This window comes from Nothobranchius furzeri, chromosome 17 (genome assembly GCF_043380555.1).
Source record: "Nothobranchius furzeri strain GRZ-AD chromosome 17, NfurGRZ-RIMD1, whole genome shotgun sequence".
Taxonomy (NCBI): domain Eukaryota; kingdom Metazoa; phylum Chordata; class Actinopteri; order Cyprinodontiformes; family Nothobranchiidae; genus Nothobranchius; species Nothobranchius furzeri.
In genome coordinates this window covers 24,589,667-24,609,961 of record NC_091757.1, presented here as the reverse complement: position 1 = coordinate 24,609,961, position 20,295 = coordinate 24,589,667, and the positions used below count along the sequence as shown (strand labels likewise).

Genomic DNA, 20,295 nt, shown 5'->3' with positions numbered 1-20,295 from the left:
TCCGTTTAATTATAGATCCACTAGGATAAATACAATAAAGTTTATCTTTCACCAAATAGAATATTTACTAAGAAATCACAATATAACTATAGACACATTATTTGTCTTTGTGTGTGTGTGTGTGTGTGTGTGTGTGTGTGTGTGTGTGTGTGTGTGTGTGTGTGTGCCTGCTCTGTCTTCTCCATCCCCAGTGAGTCGTGGAGGATGGCTGCTTATACTGAGCCAGGATTCTCTGGAGGTTTTTTTCCTGTTAAAAGGAAGTTTTCCTCTCCACTGTCGCTGCATGCTTGCTTAGTATGAGGATTGCTGTAGAGCAGGGGTGTCAAACTCAAACTCCCACGGGGCCGAAATGAAACTCTGGGATGGAGTCGAGGGCCAAACTTAATATTTTTTGAAAAAGTGACGCAAATTTGCACATTTTCTTTATCAACATATATGCAATTTTGAACCTTTAAATTAGGAAACAAACATATTTCTGCATTAACACTGAATGTGGAATAACCAAATGACACACGAGCAAGTCAGTTTTAAATAAAAGGCATCAGTGGTATTCATTACTTGTGGTATAATCAGCATTTTTAAAATCTATTCAGGATTTATGTTTTCTTGTTTATTCATTTTTCTTATTTTTTATTCTCCTTTTTTCTCCTGTAATACGTGTCATCGCTGCTGTGACGTCTAGCTTTCCCCACTGAGGAACAATAAAGGGATTTTCTATTCTATTCATCTATCTGCAGCCTTTCCACTTCCTGTTTACTGTAGGTTAAATCTTTTCTCACGGGGCAACAACAAAATAAAAATATCATTTTATCTTAAATGAAAATGCAACATCTCACCTGTTAACTTTCATGTTTTGGAGCAGAAAAAGAGCATCAAACCAACATATTTAAAGCTCAGTTTGCTCCACTGGTTTACTGTGATGCTCACCTGTTCCAGCCAGATACCTGCATCATGGGGCTGATCTGAGCTGAGGAGGAGACTCCTGTTGTTTTGTTCATCTTCATCATAATAATGACAACATTAGATGACAACAGGTGCTCACATAGGTTTGTGCTGATGAACATGTCTGAGCAGCTTGACCACGTTGTTGTGTGTCGGGGAGGAAACACAACCACAGAGCCGTGCTGGTTTGAGCGTGTCGCTGCTCGCTGGAGTTATATCAGCTTTTCAACGTTAGTTGGAAAACGTTCTCTTTCAGTCGTGAACACATTACTGAGCAGTTAGAATCTCCGTTTCTGGGCTTCAACGTCAGAAAACAGCTGAGTAAACTCGGCGCTGAGTGAGAGGAGTGTAGTTTGTCTGAGACAGCGGAGCTGCAGACACCGGCAGCAGGCGCTGGAAAAAACACAAAGGAGGGGGCTTCGTCGGCTCCGTGCTGACGCTGCAAAGCATCATGGGAGTTGAAGTCTTTGCGGTAAAATTGGCCAGCGGGCCAGTTTTAATATATTTTTGATATTTATCTTGCGGGCCACATAAAAATGCTCCCCGCGGGTCTTGTGTCTGACACATGTGCTGTATAGTCACTGACACTAGTCAGTGACTTGATGCATTTTGCTGGGTTCCTTATATAGGAAACATTATTTCTGATTGGCTTAATGAACTGTGAATTGGAATGTTTATTATGTGAAGTGCCTTGAGACGACTCTTGTCGTGATTTGGCGCTTTATAAATAAACTTGAATTGAATTGAACTAATAGCTAACCTCAAGAAATATAGTGAAGTATCAGGTTACAAAATTCATTATTCCTAGAGTGAAGCCTTTCCGATTAACTTGACAAGTCAGTGTATTAGTATGCTACCAGTACCATTTAAATGTTGCACAAAAGGGTTCAAAGACTTGGGGATTAATATCTGCAGGTCTTATGATGAGACTTTTGAAGAAAATTACGCTTCACGTCTTGCTAAATCCAAATTGGATTTGAACAGATGGGTGGACCTTCCTTCATCATTTGATAGGTAGGATTACCACAATCAAAATGAATTTGTCACCAAAATTTATTTATCTATTTTGCTGTATACCTCTAAAGGTTCCTGTATCATTTTTTTTAAGGATTTGGATAAATTGCTTACCACTTTCCTGTGGAACAAGAAAACACCTAGAGTTAAACTTGTGAAATTACAAGCGCCTTGCAGCAAGGGAGGCTTGTACCTCCCAAATTTTAGACTATATTATTTGGCTGCTCAGCTTCGAGCATTATGGATGTGGTCTCATTGTGGGACAGACGAGGTGAGGTGGATGCCAATCGAGTAACATGAATCACAGGGTAAACTAAGAGTAGTACCTTGTTTTGGGTTCTAAGAAGAGACTAAAATCAATCACGCTAAACCCAACTATTTCTGCCACATTTGAAGCCTGGCAACAGTTACACTTGTTAGTAGGACAGAAAACCAAACTATTGGTGAATTCACCACTCATGAACCGCAACATTCCAACAGGCTTAGCGGACGGGATATTACAAGAGTGGACGAGGAGGGGTATCAAAACTGTTGACAATCTCTACACCAACAATAACTTTTTAAGTTTTGACCAAATGTCAGTACTATATAATATTGAGGGGCATAACTTCTTCAAATATCTACAGATTAGGAGTTGGATTGAAAGTCAAAGCAAAGATCACTTCCCACATAGACCTGAGGAATCCCTACAAGAAAAATGCCTTTTGATCCAAAGTGGAAAGGATCTAAAGGATTAATATCTGCTGTTTATAAAACAGTGATTGATAATTTACCAGCTTATGCAAGACCCTCAAACAAAATGCGGTGGAAGGCCGACTTGGGTTGAACACAGAGGATGATTGGAGCAGATTATAAAGCTGGCCCAAACCAAACTGGTATCCACTAAGCATAGACAAATTCAGTTTAACATATTCCACAGAACATACTTCCCACCATACAGGCTGAGTAAATTAGGTAACAGAATTTCTGCTCAATGTCAGAGATGCACTGTCTCACTGGGGTCTCTTGTTCACATGTTGTGGAGCTGCTCCTGCCTAGGGCCATACTGGAAACATATGATAGCAGTAACATCTCGAGTGTGGGGTCAGGCTCTTGACCCTGATCCCAGGATTTGGCTACTTGGGGATGTAACTTTACTCAAGTGTAACTCTAACTGGAAACATTTTGTGTTATTAGCAGCAACAGCTGCTAAAAAGTGTATCCTGAAGGAGAGCAGGGGTGTTAACCCCCCAGCCCAAAATACTGGACTAATGAACTTTTGACATACTGCTCCCCAGAGAAAATCTAGCATTCTATACTTGGAAGACTGAAAAACTTTGAACTGACTTGGACTCCTTTCTTGAACATCCTGACTGACCTTGACATGGCCACTGACTTGATGTAACACCTTTTCTTTTTGTCTACACTTGGACAAATTTGTTACCAAGTTGTGAATCTGTTATTATTTCTAGAGAGAGGGCTTTTTTTTTCTTTTTCGTTTGTTGTTGTTGTCGCTGTTTTATGTGTCTGTATAATATGTAAAATTATAAAAAAATATAAAAAATATAAAATAAATTTAAAATGAGCAAAAAGAGACAATTGTGATTAAAAATGTAAAGAAAGAGAGAGAGTGAACAGGAAAGAGGGAAATCAGTGGATCCTGAGGAAGGTGGAATAGGTGGGGAGAGCAAAACAAGGATAGGGTGATGAAGGTCACAATAAAGCCTGAACAAGTGACTCTACAGCTGCTTTTTAAAGGAGACCACTGAGTCCACTGATCTCAGGCTCAGGGGGAGAGAGGTCCAGAGTCTGGGGGCCACAGCAGCAGATGATCTGTCACCTTTGACCTTTAGCCTGGTGCTGCACAACCAGTAGGCTTTGGTCACTGGACCTCAGGGACCTGCTGGGGGTGTAGGGACTAAGAAGATCACCAATGTAAGATGGTGCTTGTCCATGTAAGGCCCTAAAGACCTGGGGTCTCATTTATCAAACATTGCGTAGAATCCTTACTAAAACCGTACTTAAGCTAGGGCTGGGCGATATGGCAAAAATAGAATATCACGATTTTTCCAATATTTTATCACAATTTCGATTTTATCACGATTTTTTATCCATGAATAGCATAACTTCAATTGCGTATTAAAGAAGAGAAACATTGAATAAATAAACATTTATTCATATTAGGGATGATCAGCACAGTGCTAACACACTTATATTTTAAACTCACACCAGAGATGATAAAAGCCCTGAGAGAAACTATTACAAAAATCAGTTTTTCTCGTTTTTCAAGTAACTTAACATAAATTAAAATCGTAAACATATTTAAAGTGCAAACATGTCAATTGCAAACGTATTGTGCAAACATTAACTTGTTCAAAATACTATGTAGCTCCCAGTTGCTCATGTAGTGGATAGTTAAGCTCAAATACGGTGTCGGTACAAGATCTGCTCTGGTGCAAGATCGGCTTGGGGTCCTTCGACTGCCGATGACGTCAAAGTACGGCAAACCCACTCGGACAAAATCCACTACACATCTATACTGTTGGAAAGAATTTAGCAGTTTCGTTATTAAAATAATGTTTCTTAAGACGTACGTTTGTGTTTATAATGGTATTTGTAAAATAAACACTATATTGTATTCATAATGTTGAACTCCTCTTTGAGCACATCCCTTGAAGGATCATAGGTATTAGCAACACCTGTGAAATTGTATTTGCAGGAAAGAAGTGTGTCCCGTTTATTGAAGTATTTTGTGTTTAGAGTTTTTGACGTCTTGTCCATGCGTAGTTCAGGTACGCTCATAGCTGCTAGCCAAAACTCTGGAGTTAAAAGTTTTCTGGCTTTACTAAAATACCTGTCTGTACTTATTTGATTGATGGTATTTTTACTTTCTATTAGACTCCAAATGTAATCATTTGGCACGTTTCTAATTCATAATTTGTAATAATGTAATCGGCGATATTAGCATTAGCATTCCTATGGGTTTTCCCATGTATATTAGCATTGCGCTAACCACTCGCTGCCAAATTGCAGCCTTTGAGATTAGAAAATCTCCTTTTGTAACATCGCAATTTAATTGCACATGCAATTAATCGTTCAGCCCTAATATACATGCAGCTCTATGCTAGAAGTGTATTTTCAAAGAGGTAATGATGGATTTCTTCGTAAAAGTTGTCCATCTTTCCTACAGAGAGATTTGCCTGGACCAACGTAACGTGATAACAACGTAACGTGATTACGTAATTCCGTAAGGTTCATGTTCAGCCAGTCAACTACTTAGACGTCATCGGCAGTCGACGGACCCCGAGCCAATTTTGCACCCGAGCAGATCCTGTACCGACAACGGCTCTGATGTGCGGCTGGACCAGAGATCGCTTGTGGTAGCAAAAAACTGCGCATTCTGAATATTTTCTGCAACAAGTCTCTAAATAAAGTAAAAATTTCCAGTGCAGATTGGAGACAACCCATAGAAGCACTGATCTGATCTCATTTCAGAGAAAAATAGAACAGGTTAGATGCACCTAATAAATAAAATTACTAACAAACTCAGGAATCTTTCTTTGCTTCACTGTTCTGGTGCTGAAAACATCACTAATGTGGATCAAAGGAGATACACAGATGAATGCACCTCTTCTTATTTGGAAACTACATTTACTGCAGCTGGCAGAGGCAGAGATTTTTTCTATTGATACACGGATTTACAAAATCATTTTAAATTGTAATAGGGGAAGACTAAAGGAGGGAGCGGTAAAATACAGGGGGTCCCCAGCAAAAACAAGAAACATTACGAGTCTGATGAAACCTGCTGGTTTTCCATCAGGCAGTCACGGGGCAGCTCCAACGACCCAGTGACCGAGCTCAGCGACGTCGTGCTCTGCTTAAGAAGTGTTATTTTCCTGCTTCAGAAGAAGCGTCCAACGTGTTTTTACGCTTTCTCCGAGACATGTCACGTTGCTAAGTTAGCGCCGCGCGCTAAGGAAACCCTGCGTTCCTCTTCGGAACGAAAACCTCGTTGTCGCTCTCAGCCGCGGCCGAAGCCATGTTTGTTCACACGCAGGTGAAAACAAGTGGGGCACTAATATATCACTATGACTCACTCTGATTGGTTAAGGGTCAAACAAAGGCGTGTCATTCGCCTGAGGTAAGTTCCCTTTTCATTCAGAGGCAGAAATTCAACAGCAGAGCTGTGAACCGTGATAAAAAGGTCTCTCAAAAATGACAGACCGTCAGATGTGTAGATCGTAAAACCGCCCACTTGTTGCATCCCCAGGAGTTTGTGAATAGAGGAGGAATCTGCCTGTTCTACCTCTAGTTCGCCCTCTTCTCCGCCTTCACTAACATCTCCACCAAATACCGAAGACCCGGAACAACGTCCGTCCGCTACTAGATTCCTTTCCTGTTTTGCCCGCGCTCGTCTCCCGGCAACGGACAACAACTTCCGGGGTCAGATGCGCTGCTTCGTCTCTACCGCAGATGTAGAACATCACCGGGAGCGTTTCTCCCTTCATAAAGGAGCTTCTTTCAGACATTAGGAGAGCTGTTTTGGTGGTAGCAGTCTCTCCTCCATGCTGGTCTGTTTGCTGCTGGGTGTTTTTGGTTTATTTAAACTTGGTAACTTGAACTTAACGTTGGTAAAGCTACTGTTAGCATCTTCGTAAACAACTTCTTGCGTTGGGATAAGCTGTTACGTTTTGGTTTAGAGTTCATCTTTTTTGTGGTGCAGACCTCCCTTTTATTACATTTAGAGTGTTGTGGGTTTTCGGTTTAGTTTAAAACACATATGTAAGAGTCAAGGCCCGCGGGGAGCATTTTTATGTGGCCCGCGAGATAAATATCAAAAATATATTAAAACTGGCCCGCTGGCCAATTTTACCGCAAAGACTTCAACTCCCATGATGCTTTGCGGCGTCAGCGCGGAGCCGACGAAGCCCCCTCCTTTGTGTTTTTCCAGCTCCTGCTGCCGGTGTCTGCAGCTCCGCTGTCTCGGACAAACTACACTTCTCTCACTCAGCGCCGAGTTCACTCAGCTGTTTTCTGACGTCGAAGCCCAGAAAAGTAGATTCTAGCCGCTCAGTAATGTGTTCACGACTGAAAGAGAAAGTTTTCCAACTAACGTTGAAAAGCTGATATAACTCCAGCGAGCAGCGACACGCTCAAACCAGCACGGCTCTGTGGTTGTGTTTCCTCCCCGACACACAACGTGGTCAAGCTGCTCAGACATGTTCATCAGCACAAACCTATGTGAGCACCTGTTGTCATCTAATGTTGTCATTATTATGATGAAGATGAACAAAACAACAGGAGTCTCCTCCTCAGCTCAGATCAACCCCATGATGCAGGTATCTGGCTGGAACAGGTGAGCATCACAGTAAACCAGTGGAGCAAACTGAGCTTTAAATATGTTGGTTTGATGCTCTTTTTCTGCTCCAAAACATGAAAGTTAACAGGTGAGATGTTGCATTTTCATTTAAGATAAAATGATATTTTTATTTTGTTGTTGGCCCGTGAGAAAAGATTTAACCTACAGTAAACAGGAAGTGGAAAGGCTGCAGATAGATGAATAGAATAGAAAATCCCTTTATTGTTCCTCAGTGGGGAAAGCTAGACGTCACAGCAGCGATGACACGTATTACAGGAGAAAAAAGCAGAATAAAAATAAGATAAATGAATAAACAAGAAAACATAAATCCTGAATAGATTTAAAAAATGCTGATTATACCACAAGTAATGAATACCACTGATGTGTTTTATTTAAAACTGACTTGCTCGTGTGTAATTTGGTTATTCCACATTCAGTGTTAATGCAGAAATATGTTTGTTTCCTAATTTAAAGGTCCAATTGCATTTATGTTGATAAAGAAAATGTGCAAATTTGCGTCACTTTTTCAAAAATATGAAGTTTGGCCCTCGACTCCGTCCCAGAGTTTCATTTCGGCCCCGTGTGAGTTTGAGTTTGACACCCCTGGTTTAAAATATCACCTTGAGTTTGGTTTAACCACCCAGTTTAGAGTCTGGAGATTCTTATTTTGGTCCAGAACCCAGTAATCTTTGCCCAGTGGGACATCCCTACTTATTTGTACTTTTGTTTTAATTCCCCACAGGCAGAATTAGTTTTATTATTCCCAACCTGTGGATGGAAAGATTTATGTTTTTTTGTTGTAAATAAACCTGATCATCATTTTAACTTTTAAATCCCGTTATTGTCCCTTCCTTTTTGTACACGAGCTAAACTCCCCAGGAAGAGTCGTAACACCACTCGCCTCATGCACATAAGTGACCAAAACAAAGCAGCATGGAGACACTCCGTCTCCAACCACCTCTCAGGCAGCAGCCTGCACTCCCAAGTTCTACACGTCACCAGAACATAACCAACCAACACAATAAAAGCAGTGTTATACAAAATGGAAGGCCTGTAGTGTTTATTCTCTTACAGTAACAATGTATCAATTTTTTGAGGAATTTATTAGATTTTTTGGTTTTTATTAACTGTGCAATAGAAAAATAATCATTAGATTAATTGTCTAAATAGTCATTAGAATAGTCGACTATTCGAAAAAATAATCGTCAGAATAATCGTTTTAAAAATAATCATTTACCCCAGCCCTACGATTCACGTCATTTCAAACGGTGCCTCGTTTCGGTACTCGTCCTTCATAACGAGAACTTGCCAAGACAAATACGCATGCGCAAGAGCGTTATGTCGTCTGTCCCTGCGAGCGAGTTGTAAACAGAGCAGCATGGTAGAAAGAAGGCACCCTAAAGCTTGGGTCCACTTCACTAAATGTGATGGGTAACTGGGTGATGATGAAACCAGCGACAACGATCTAAGTGAGACATCTTCTGCTCCGGTATGTTTAAGATAACGTTAGCTTGATATGTTAGCTTCCGTTTCACTAATGGTACGTTTGCTTTCTCCTCGGAACTCCGAATTTCTGACTAGAAGAACATGAACGCGCTCTAAAGTTTGGCTTCACTTTACTAAATGCGACGGGTGAAGATGAAACCAGCGACAACGATCTAAGTGTGAGGCATCATTGTTTTAATCCGCTCCAGCAGTTAAACTGTTTAAGATAACGTTAGCTTGATATGTTAGCTTCCATTGCCACCGTTGTTATCAGCTAATGGTGCGTTCGCTTCCTCCTTGGAAATTCTAACTTCCCAGTAGGAAAAATCCAACGAGAAAAGATGGCAAAAGGAATGAAGATGCACAGTAAATTTAGTTCACAGTAAAGATGTTTGCTTCAGTTTAATTATCAGCTTATAAAACTACAAGGACGATGTTAAAATACAAACAGTTGAATGTTATTTATCGTGATATTTATCAAATATTGTTATATATTGAGAAAAAAAATATATTTAATTATAAAAGAGAATTAAAATAATAAACACTCAAAAGTATCGAAAATTGGTACCGTTAAGTACCGGTATCGACTCGTAGGTACCGGGAATTAGTACCGGATCGATTCAAATGTCAAAGGTACCCATCCCTACACACAGAGAACTTCCCATATGGAAGCATGGGGCTGGCTTGTCAGGTTATGCTTTGACTGCTTTTTAACTTTGAGTGGAGCGAGCAGGTTGAGAGTGGATGAATCTACTGTTATAATCATTGACAATAAGATCACAAAATGCAGGTATTGGAATAGCAGGGAGCTTTTAAAAAACTTCAAGAAAACCAGCATGCTTCCATACATTTCTCACAGAGGTCTCCTGCTGGATAAGACTAGTGATGCTAAAAAGCACTCAGTAGTGGTCAGAAACAGCTAAGTCAGCAACAGTGAGGACACCCTAGTGGACAGGCCATATGTGATGACCAAGTCCAGGGTAGAGTTGGGCATCGTTTGATTTTGAACGATTCCGAAACCTATTCCTCTTTTCGATTCCAGTTCCTATCGATTCCCGATTCCGATTCTTTGAAGACATGACATGTGTTACATGAGCCAGCTAACCACAGGTCCTACTGGATGAAATAATCTTAACTTCAACATGAATTTTAACTCTATGAACAACAACGTCACCTTCATTTAGACTAAAACGTGTTTTGGAGACAAAAAGAAGACGACTTGCAGCACAACCAGTGTGTTTGTTTCTGACCACGACCAACGTCTGGAAGCAGCCTCTGGGATGAGAGGCTACATGTCTCCAACATATCCAGACACGTCCAGCTGTTTCCAGCTACAACTCTCAGGATGATCACGTCCAGGATGACTGAGAACTACACCTCCATGCTGCAGCAGCGTTCAGTCACAACAGGAAGTTAGACTTAAACGTAGCTGCTGTCAGTAACAATCTAACAGGTTTAAACATTAAAACTCAACAGAAATAGTTCAGAAAGGAAATTAAAATGTTCACAGCTTTGTGTGTGATTTATTATTATTATTATTATTGTTATTAATATTATTATTATTATTCATGGTGGCAGAAGCTGGTGTGGTCCACCACAGAGAAGCTGCTCTAGCATGATGACTTTAATTATTCTATAGGTTATTGTTCAGCCTTCTGACGCTCCGTGTGTGTTGTTATTTCTGCAGTGAGACAAACTCACCTCACACCGTCCAGAGTTTGTTCTTTAAAGCTTCTAAGTTTCCTCTACAGTGCATTTTTCGCTGCAGGAATTAAAGTTTACATCATGGAGTAAAAGTTCGGCAGACGCGTTTGCTTATATTTGGCCGCTGTGTGCCAAGGTGGGGGAGGGGGACTTGGCGCCGCACACAGACAGCTGGTGTGATCAGCTCTGAAAAAGCATTCATTACAAATTGCAGATCACGTTTATTTTTCACAGAGATCGGCCACAGATTCCTCTTCCGGTCGGCATTCTAGGAATCAAAACTAGGAATCGATTCCGGGAAAACTAACAGTTGGAACCGGTTCCAATCGATGCTCGATGCCCAACCCTAGCAGGGTGTGTCCTCTGTTGAGAGCCAACTGCTTGACATGTTGACTAAAATCCAAGTAATTAAGGATATTTTAAAATTCTTTTATTAAGTGAGAAGCTCTGCCATCCGGGAGGAGCTCGGAGTAGACCCGTTGCACCTCCACATCAAGAGGAGCCAGTTGAGGTGGCTCGGGCATCTAGCTAGGATGCCTCCGGGACGCCTCCCTGGTGAGGTTTTCCAGGGATGTGCAACCGGGAGAAGGCCTAAAGGAAGACCCAGGACATGCTGAAGAGACTATGTCTCCCTGCTGGCCAGGGAACGCCTTAGGATTCTTCCGGAGGAGCTGGCCTAAGTGGCTGGAGGAAAGGGAAGTCTGTGCCTCCCTGCTTAGGCTACTGCTCTTGCAACCTGACCCCGGATAAGCGGCAGAAAATGGATGGATGGATAGATGGATAAAAAAAATCTATGGATAAAGGGTCTAAGAAGTCATCCACATGTAGATTAAAATCACCAGCTAAAATGATCCTTTCAAAGGAGTTGTGCAGAACTGGTGAAAACTCAGAGAACTCTTGAATAGGAAGTGCACTCTGTTTAGGAGGCCTATAAACCGCGACACACAAAATCGGAGGAGTGCTAAAAACAGTAGCTGTATATTCAAATGAGTTAAAATCATCAAATAAAAACAGGTTTGGCAGAAAGTGTTGATGAACGTATAAAAGCAGTTCCACCTCCCCTTTTGCTACACCTCGTACCCTAAGTGAAATGAAAATTTGGCGGGGAGGCCTCTGTGAGAACAAGTGCATCTGCCATGTTTCTGTTAAAATAAAGAAAGAAAGAAAACGATCTTTTATATAGCACCTCTCAAGATAAAAATCACGAGGCGCTTCACACAAAAAAATTTACACATAAAACAATTTCAAAAATGATTAAAAAGGAGAAAAAAACTTTAATGGAGTAAGAAAATGAATAAGAAAGAGGGAAACCAATGGATCCCCGGAAAGATGGAATATGAACAGAATAAGGAGAGGGTGGTGACAAGACAAACTTCATTTGTTAAAAGCAAACGATGAAGTTTATGGTCTAAAATCAGTTTTGTTCAGCAGAGAGCAAACATTTAAAAGAGCCCTATTAACAGTGAATGGTGATGGAGACTGCTTTACTTCATGAGAGTGAGACTTTTGGAAACTACTGGGGTTGCATTTTGTTGTTTGTTTGTTTGTCCACTCTCTGCTGATAATAACAGGTATGAATGAGGTGTGACAAGGTCCAAGTTTGATATGTGACTAATCCGAGTCTCAACTGCTAGATGGCGAGACCGAGACGGCAATGCTTTTATAACCTACAGCCAAAGAGCTGCTACGTAGTTTTCTTGGCTACGTTCTCTTTAGTCATTGGCTAACGCGGATTCAAACCTAACTGCGCTGCATAGTTTTGAGCTGAAAATGGCACTAGACTGAGGTTTTGAACCTGAAGTTTACCCGTTTAATTATAGATCCACTAGGATAAATACAATAAAGTTTATCTTTCACCAAATAGAATATTTACTAAGACATCACAATATAACTGTAGACACATTACTTTGTCTTGTGTGTGTGTGTGTGTGTGCGTGCGTGTGTGCGTGCGTGTGTGTGTGTCTTCTCCATCCCCAGTGAGTCGTGGAGGATGGCTGCTTATACTGAGCCAGGATTCTCTGGAGGTTTCTTCCTGTTAAAAGGGAGTTTTCCTCTCCACTGTCGCTTTATGCTTGCTTGGTATGAGGATTGCTGTATAGTCACTGATACTAGTCAGTGACTTGATGCAACCTGCTGGGTTCCTTATATAGGAAACATTATTTCTGATTGGCTTAATGAACTGACCTGAATTGGAATGTTTATTATGTGAAGTGCCTTGAGACGACTCTTGTCGTGATTTGGCGCTTTATACAGTTGTGGTCAGAAGTTTACATACACTTGTAAAAAATATAATATAATGGCTCTACTGAGTGTCCCGTTATTTCTAAAACTCTGATTTTTCTCTGATAGAGTGATTGGAACAGATACTTCTTTGTCACAAAAAACATTCATGAAGTTTGGTTCTTTAATGTCTTTATTATGGGTTAACAGAGAAAAGTGATCACATTTGCTGGGTCACAAATATACATACAGCAGTGCTAATATTTGGTTACATGTCCCTTAGCCATTTTCACTTCAACTAGGCGCTTTTGGTAGCCATCCACAAGCTTCTGGCAAGCTTCTGGTTGATTCTTTGACCACTCCTCTTGACAGAATTGGTGAAGTTCAGTTAAATTTGATGGCTTTCTGACATGGACTTGTTTCTTCAGCACTGTCCACATGTTTTCAATGGGGTTTAAGTCAGGACTTTGGGAAGGCCATTCTAAAACCCTTATTCTAGCCTGATTTAGCCATTCCTTTACCACTTTTGATGTGTGTTTGGGGTCATTGTCCTGTTGGAACACCCAACTGCGCCCAAGACCCAACCTTCGTGCTGATGATTTGAGGTTATGTTGAAGAATGTGAAGGTAATCCTCCTTCTTCATTATCCCATTTACTCTCTGTAAAGCACCAGTTCCATTGGCAGCAAAACAGCCCCACAGCATAATATTCCCACCACCATGCTTGACTGTAGGCATGGTGTTCTTGGGGTTAAAGGCCTCACCTTTTCTCCTCCAAACATATTGCTGGGCATTGTGGCCAAAAAGCTCGATTTTTGTTTCGTCTGACCACAGAACTTTCCTCCAGAAGGTCTTATCTTTGTCCATGTGATCAGCAGCAAACTTCAGTCGAGCCTTAAGGTGCCGCTTTTGGAGCAAGGGCTTCCTTCTTGCACGGCAGCCTCTCAGTCCATGGAGATGCAAAACACGTTTGACTGTGGACAATGACACCTGTGTTCCAGCAGCTTCTAATTCTTGGCAGATCTGCTTTTTGGTGATTCTTGGTTCACTCTTTACCCTCCTGACCAGTTTTCTCTCAGCAGCAGGTGATAGCTTGCGTTTTCTTCCTGATCTTGGCAGTGATGAAACAGTGCCATGCACCTTATACTTACAAACAACTGTTTGCACTGTTGCTCTTGGGACCTGCAGCTGCTTTGAAATGGCCCCAAGTGACTTTCCTGACTTGTTCAAGTCAATAATTCGCTTTTTCAGATCCATGCTGAGCTCCTTTGACTTTCCCATTGTAGCGTTTGTGGGCGTTTGTATCCAATGAGCCCTATTTACCTGGCCTAAGAGAAGTCACCCGCTGTAGTCACTCATAATCACTCACAAGAAGTTAAGAGGCCATGCTATGAAGCTCAGTTCACTGACACGTTTCTAAGTCACCAAAATTGCTAGTTCATGTTGCTGTATGTATATTTGTGACCCAGCAAACGTGATCACTTTTCTCTGTTAACCCATAATAAAGACATTAAAGAACCAAACTTCATGAATGTTTTTTGTGACAAAGAAGTATCTGTTCCAATCACTCTATCAGAGAAAAATCAGAGTTTTAGAAATAACGGGACACTCAGTAGAGCCATTCTATTATATTTTTTACAAGTGTATGTAAACTTCTGACCACAACTGTAAATAAACTTGAATTGAATTGAAGTTTGAGTTTTTAAAGAAAATGCACCATAATGCTAAATTAATGACATGTCTACTAGACACTCATTTGTACAAGTTATCAGCAAAAAAAGTTTATTTTGGTGTGACTTGCTCTTTAAAACCAAAGATTCACTATCAAATGAATAGGCAGCAGGCCCTTACTTAAAGTGAGGGTCAAGGCCTGGGTGGAGACATATTTCATCCACACTTCCTGTTAGGGCTGGGCGATATGACGACTTTAGACCGTTTTACGATCTACACATCTGACGGTCTGTCATTTTTGAGAGACCTTTTTATCACGATTCACAGCTCTGCTGTTGAATTTCTGCCTCTGAATGAAAAGGGAACTTACCCCAGGTGAATGACACGCCTTTGTTTGACCCTTAACCAATCAGAGTGAGTCATAGTAATATATTAGTGCCCCGCTTGTTTTCATTTGTGTGTGAACAAACATGGCTTCGCCGCGGCTGAGCGACAACGAGGTTTTCGTTCCGAAGAGGAACGCAGGGTTTCCTTAGCGCACGGCGCTAACAACTTAGCGACGTGACATGTCTCGGAGAAAGCATAAAAACACGTTGGACGCTTCTTCTGAAGCAGGAAAATAACATCGCTTCTTAAGCAGAGCACGACGCCGCCTCGGCTCGTCCACCCTCTGCCGAGCCGGACTGAGCTCGGTCACTGGGTCGTTGGAGCTGCCCCGTGACTGCCTGATGGAAAACCAGCAGGTTTCATCAGACTCGTAAAGTTTCTTGTTTTTGCTGGGACCCCCTGTATTTTACTGCTCCCTCCTGCAGTCTTCCCCTATTAACATTTAAAATGATTCTGTTAATGCCGTGTATCAATAGAAACAATCTCTGCCTCTGCCAGCTGCAGTAAATGTAGTCTCCAAATAATAAGAGGTGCATTCATCTGTGTATCTCCTTTGATCCGCATTACACCGGCTTTCCACGGGAGCCGTCAGCAGCACGTTACTGCAGCAGCACGTCACAGCTGCTGATAGGAACGGCTGTGGTCAACAGAATCTTTACCACCGGAGCCGTCAGCAGCGCGAGTCGGCCGCGTCTCAGGAGCAGCATGTCGCGGCCTTTACGCGCCGGTTCTATTTTCTACGCGCGACGCCTCTGAAACGGGTCAAGTTCGACATTTTTGGGGAAGGAAAGACAGGAAATCGGACGCGGAAATGGAGAGAAGCTCCTGAGATTTTCAGAATAAAGAACGTACTGCCTTCCGGTTGCTTTACTTTTAAAAAAAGTTACTAACTGTGCGGCCCCGTGAGAAGTTATCACCTAGCTAGCGGTCTCCTTTGTTTTTCAGGTCCGTAAAACGGACAGAACATAAAACACAAACCATGTTGTAGATTTCTCCTGCTTGTTGTTGTGTTTACTGACGAAGTCACTCGTGGGACTTCGTGCTCGGTCGGTGACAGCTGCTCCCCTGCTGCTTCGCGTCTCGTGGGAAGGGCCAAGCAGCAGCTTACGCGAGCAAGACGTGCTGCTGCAGTAACGTGCTGCTGACGGCTCCCGTGGAAACCCGGGGTGAGTGATATTCTCAGCACCAGAACAGTGAAGCAAAGAAAGAATCCTGAGTTTGTTAGTAATTTTATTTATTAGGTGCATCTAACCTGTTCTATTTTTCTCTGAAATGAGATCAAATCAGTGCTTCTATGGGTTGTCTCCACTCTGCACTGGAAAATTTTACTTTATTTAGAGACTTGTTGCAGAAAATATTCAGAATGAGCAGTTTTTTGCTACCACAAGCGATCTCTGGTCCAGCCGCACATCAGAGCCGTATTTGAGCTTAACTATCCACTACATGAGCAACTGGGAGCTACATAGTATTTTGAACAAGTTAATGTTTGCACAATACGTTTGCAATTGACATGTTTGCACTTTAAATATGTTTACGATTTTAATTTATGTTAAGTTACTTGAAAAACGAGAAAAACTGATGTTTGTAATAGTATCTCTCAGGGCTTTTATCATCTCTGGTGTGAGTTTAAAATATAAGTGTGTTAGCACTGTGCTGATTATCCCTAATATGAATAAATGTTTATTTATTCAATGTTTCTCTCCTTTAATAAGCAATTGAAGTTATGCTATTCATGGATAAAACATCGTGATAAAATCGAAATCGTGATATTCTATTTTTGCCATATCGCCCAGCCCTACTTCCTGTTAGGAAAACGCTTCTGAAAGAGGCGTGGCCTGGCGGACCGAGAGAACTGAGGCAGTGGTAGACCGCACCCCCCTCAACCCCCCCGCATGTGCTGTGGGAGTTTCTCAATCTAAAAGCGAGTTGTTAACGGGCACGTGCGCTCAAGCACACACTCACACGAGACGTACCGCTCAGGAGAAGAGCAGACACAGATTCTGCAGCATTCTAGAGGATTTCCTGTTAACCACGACCATTAGATGAAAAAGGGCAGGAGGGTCTTTCTTCTAGGAGGCGAGCGGCTCAGAGCGCTAATGTGTCATATCGGCAGGTGAGTGGCTGAGCCAGGTGGAGGTGCGGCTGCCTCACCTGGAGACCAGTGTGGTGCAGCCACGTAGTACTTTGCTGATAACGTCACGCTTTTCAGCTTAGCCATCAACGGGCGTGTTCGAGATGAGCCAGTTCTGCGCAGATTAGATCACTGGTGATCGGCGAGCAGTGCATGCGGTTAGATTTGTGTCCGATTTGACGCCGACTTGCTCTGACGTCATGCATACGTAGGCAACGATAACCTCGTGAGATCAAGGCGGCCGCAGATTTTGGAGCAAGGCGCTGCAGTTGCTCTCCACCGGCTGCAAACCCTAGGGGATGACGGGAAACGCCTGGCTCTCACCTGATCTAAGATCTGATTGGTTCACATTCTGATCCAAACATCCGGTGGTAGAACATGAGATGTTAGTTGGTCACATGTTTTCTGTAAATCACTTTGATGATGACAACTATATAGGCCATAAAGAGAAATGTGTTTTGTGTTCTGTTGTCACGTTTCCTATGAGCACACTGAAGCTACAGCTGATAACCTTTACTTATTATTACAGTCATGTCTTCATATACATTATATGATATCCACAAGCACGTGAGGATGTGTTTCAGCTGCTAACAGGCACCAGAATTAAAATAAATAATTAAACAAGTGTGAACGCTAACGCGATATCTTCTTCCATCGTCACCCATGAGCTACACATGTAGGGACATCTGTCCGACTTAAACGCCGGTGTTCGGGGAATTTCTCCTACCCCGTAAACCGTCCTACCCGTCGTTCCTGCGCATGAGCGCGCATGCGCACCACACAAAAAGGGAAGCAAAGTGCATCCGGCTGTGATTTCATGCTAGTCCGTTGTCAGATTTGCAGGAAAATAGGTAAGTAGGAAGTATTAGTACTTTTTATTGACGTTGATACTTGATTTATTTAAGCCTTTGTGATTGTTTGTCAATATTAAAGTAAAGTCGCTATCTGCTTTCTGCACAAAACTGTCGAATTTGCAGCTTTGGTTAAGTCTGCTGTGTTTACTGGACATGTGGTATTTGGACAACACTTCTGAATCCGCAGCTTCGGTGTTTTAAGGCTGTTTCGGTAATGTCGCTATTTAATAAGTTAAATTGTTTGCATTGTTGACTGCACATATTGAAGCTCAGAAGAAAATGTCTACTTACATTCATAGATATGGAGAAGAAGTGGGAAGAGATTACACATTCATTTCTGCGGGCTCCTACCCTTCAGGATATGACAAGGCTCAGAGGCAAACCCTCAGAAGATATGCCTCAAAATTCAAACAAAAGGGTCAGTAATTTATTGTTAATCCTAACAACTCATATATGTGGTTACATTAAATTCTAAATATATATTGTTTTACTGCAGATGGAGAACTCTTTGTTGGAACCAGAAGAGTAGTAAAATCCATGGATGATGCCAGGAAGATTTTTCATTCATCTCCAATCGGAGGACACACTGGCACACACAAAACACTAAATGCAGTGTGTTCCAGATTTTACTGGTTTGCTATGACAGTTGACATTAAATTTCCTTTTCAGTTCTTTGTCCCTGTGTTCTGTTGGGTCTATAAATGTCAAATATATGTATCTGTAAATATATTCAGTAAATATATACTGTAACTATAATGGAGTGAGTTCATTGTCAAAGTTTATATAGTCAGGTGTTCCAATCACTTCAATGGTGACAGCTGTATAACTTAAGCACCTTGGCATGCAGACTGCTTCTACAAACAAGTGCCAAACCATGCTACCTTTGTTATTATAAACTAGAGGCATAAGAATTATGTGCCAAACCATGCTACCTTTGTGAATATGACCTACAAGCACACTTTAATGGGTAAAAAGAAGTGTCAAACCGTACTGGCTTCATGAATATCAGCTACAAACATACTCTGATTGGCAAAGTGAAGTGGTAAACTGTCATACCTACTTAAATTTGTGCTGGAATTATTGTTTGGCAGCAGAAATGTGCATAAATTACGTACAGTAGGACGTTTTGTCAAAGTAGGACGTTTTATCAGAACACCGGCTTTCAGCCTCCCCCCCTGCTGCGTGCGTCTGCTCTCGGCTGGTTTCCAGGCGAGGCGCTGCTCAACTCGAACAAGCCTAACCACAGCTGGTTCTACATGAATGTGGTGCAGAGTTTTAACCTGAAGATGGAGATATAATTATGGTTTTGGGCTGAAATATTACATTTAGAGTAAATTGCACTAAACTGCCACACTGATTACACGTGTACAGCTCCATTAGACACTCACATATACAGGTTATCAGCAAAATAATAATAATAATAAAAAAGTTTATTTAGGCGTTACTTGCTCTTTAAATGTCCAGATCTAAAATAAATATTTAGCTAATATGCACATTAAAAGAAAAGAGGGCAAAGAGATGCCCCATCTAACATCTGTGGAATCCAGTGTCTAACCGAACATGTACTAATGCAAGCAGGGAGAGCAGAATGAATGCTGATGTCTCTCCATCAGAGAGACTGGGGTCTCCTCACCCAGCTCTTATTTTGGTACTTCCCCTCTGCATCCCGTGCCAACATTTAGCCTAACGTATCTGTCTGAGTTATCTCAGTCATTGGTCAACGAAGACTTTGAAGATAAATAATGACACATGACGTCACTGACCCACCCGTGAGAGCCCGTGTGAGCGCACGCCTGCTGTTCACCGCGTGGGACCAGCTCACTTCGGCTGCATCTCTTCTTGTCAGCTGCTTCCGGTTCCAGAAAAATTCCAGCGTCTGGTCACACATCGTTTCTAACCTCACGGTGATTACCGAGCTCCGACTCGAACACCTCCGATCATCGCTTAAACGTTTCTGAGTAAATATTACTTTAAAAATGTCGCAGAACCCAAACCACAAAGACCCGGGCCGTGTCGGCGAGTGATTACACCGAAACAACGTCGTTTCCGTAGCCGTTAAGCTGTCACCGGATTCGGTGCGCCGAGCAGGAAGAACAGCTTCATATGTGAATAACGCCGCCATATTGGGAAGGGTTTGCGACCAAATAAAAAAAAAATCCCAGATAGCAAGCTTACATTGAAACAATATTGATTTTGCATCTGAATCATCAGTATGGTTGACCTTGAAATATTGATGCAAACTAGATGTTGAATCAACATTGATAAACTGATAATGAAACCATGTTTCGTCATGGTTGATGGTGCATTCATATTTGGTTTATAAAGAGATAAATGTAAGGTTGAAAAGTCATGGATTTTTAGTTGACTGGGAGACCAACTGTAGAAGACTGCTGGTGCGTCCCTCCTAGTCCTTGGCCCCCACTGGATCACGGCTGCAAGACAAGCCACAATACAGTTTTCTATACAACCTTGATATACTTTTCTTAATTTGAGAAAAATATGTAAAAATGTGTTAATTGTTTTATTAAATGTAGAAATTTAAAAAATTTT

At 41.7% G+C, this 20,295-nt stretch overlaps 1 protein-coding gene across 5 annotated transcripts in view; it reads right to left on the bottom strand.

The window, feature by feature from the left end:
• fam151b (family with sequence similarity 151 member B) overlaps positions 1 to 19,876 on the bottom strand; it is a 50,109-nt gene extending 30,233 nt beyond the window's left edge. For all 5 annotated transcript variants that reach the window (XM_054737781.2, XM_054737778.1, XM_054737779.2 and 2 more), the window contains exon 1: positions 19,513 to 19,876. In XM_054737781.2, coding sequence (XP_054593756.1) covers positions 19,513 to 19,867 — 355 coding nt within the window. In that variant the 5' untranslated portion in view covers positions 19,868 to 19,876. The remainder of the gene's footprint in view (positions 1 to 19,512) is intronic.
• Between the last annotated feature and the right edge of the window lie 419 nt (positions 19,877 to 20,295).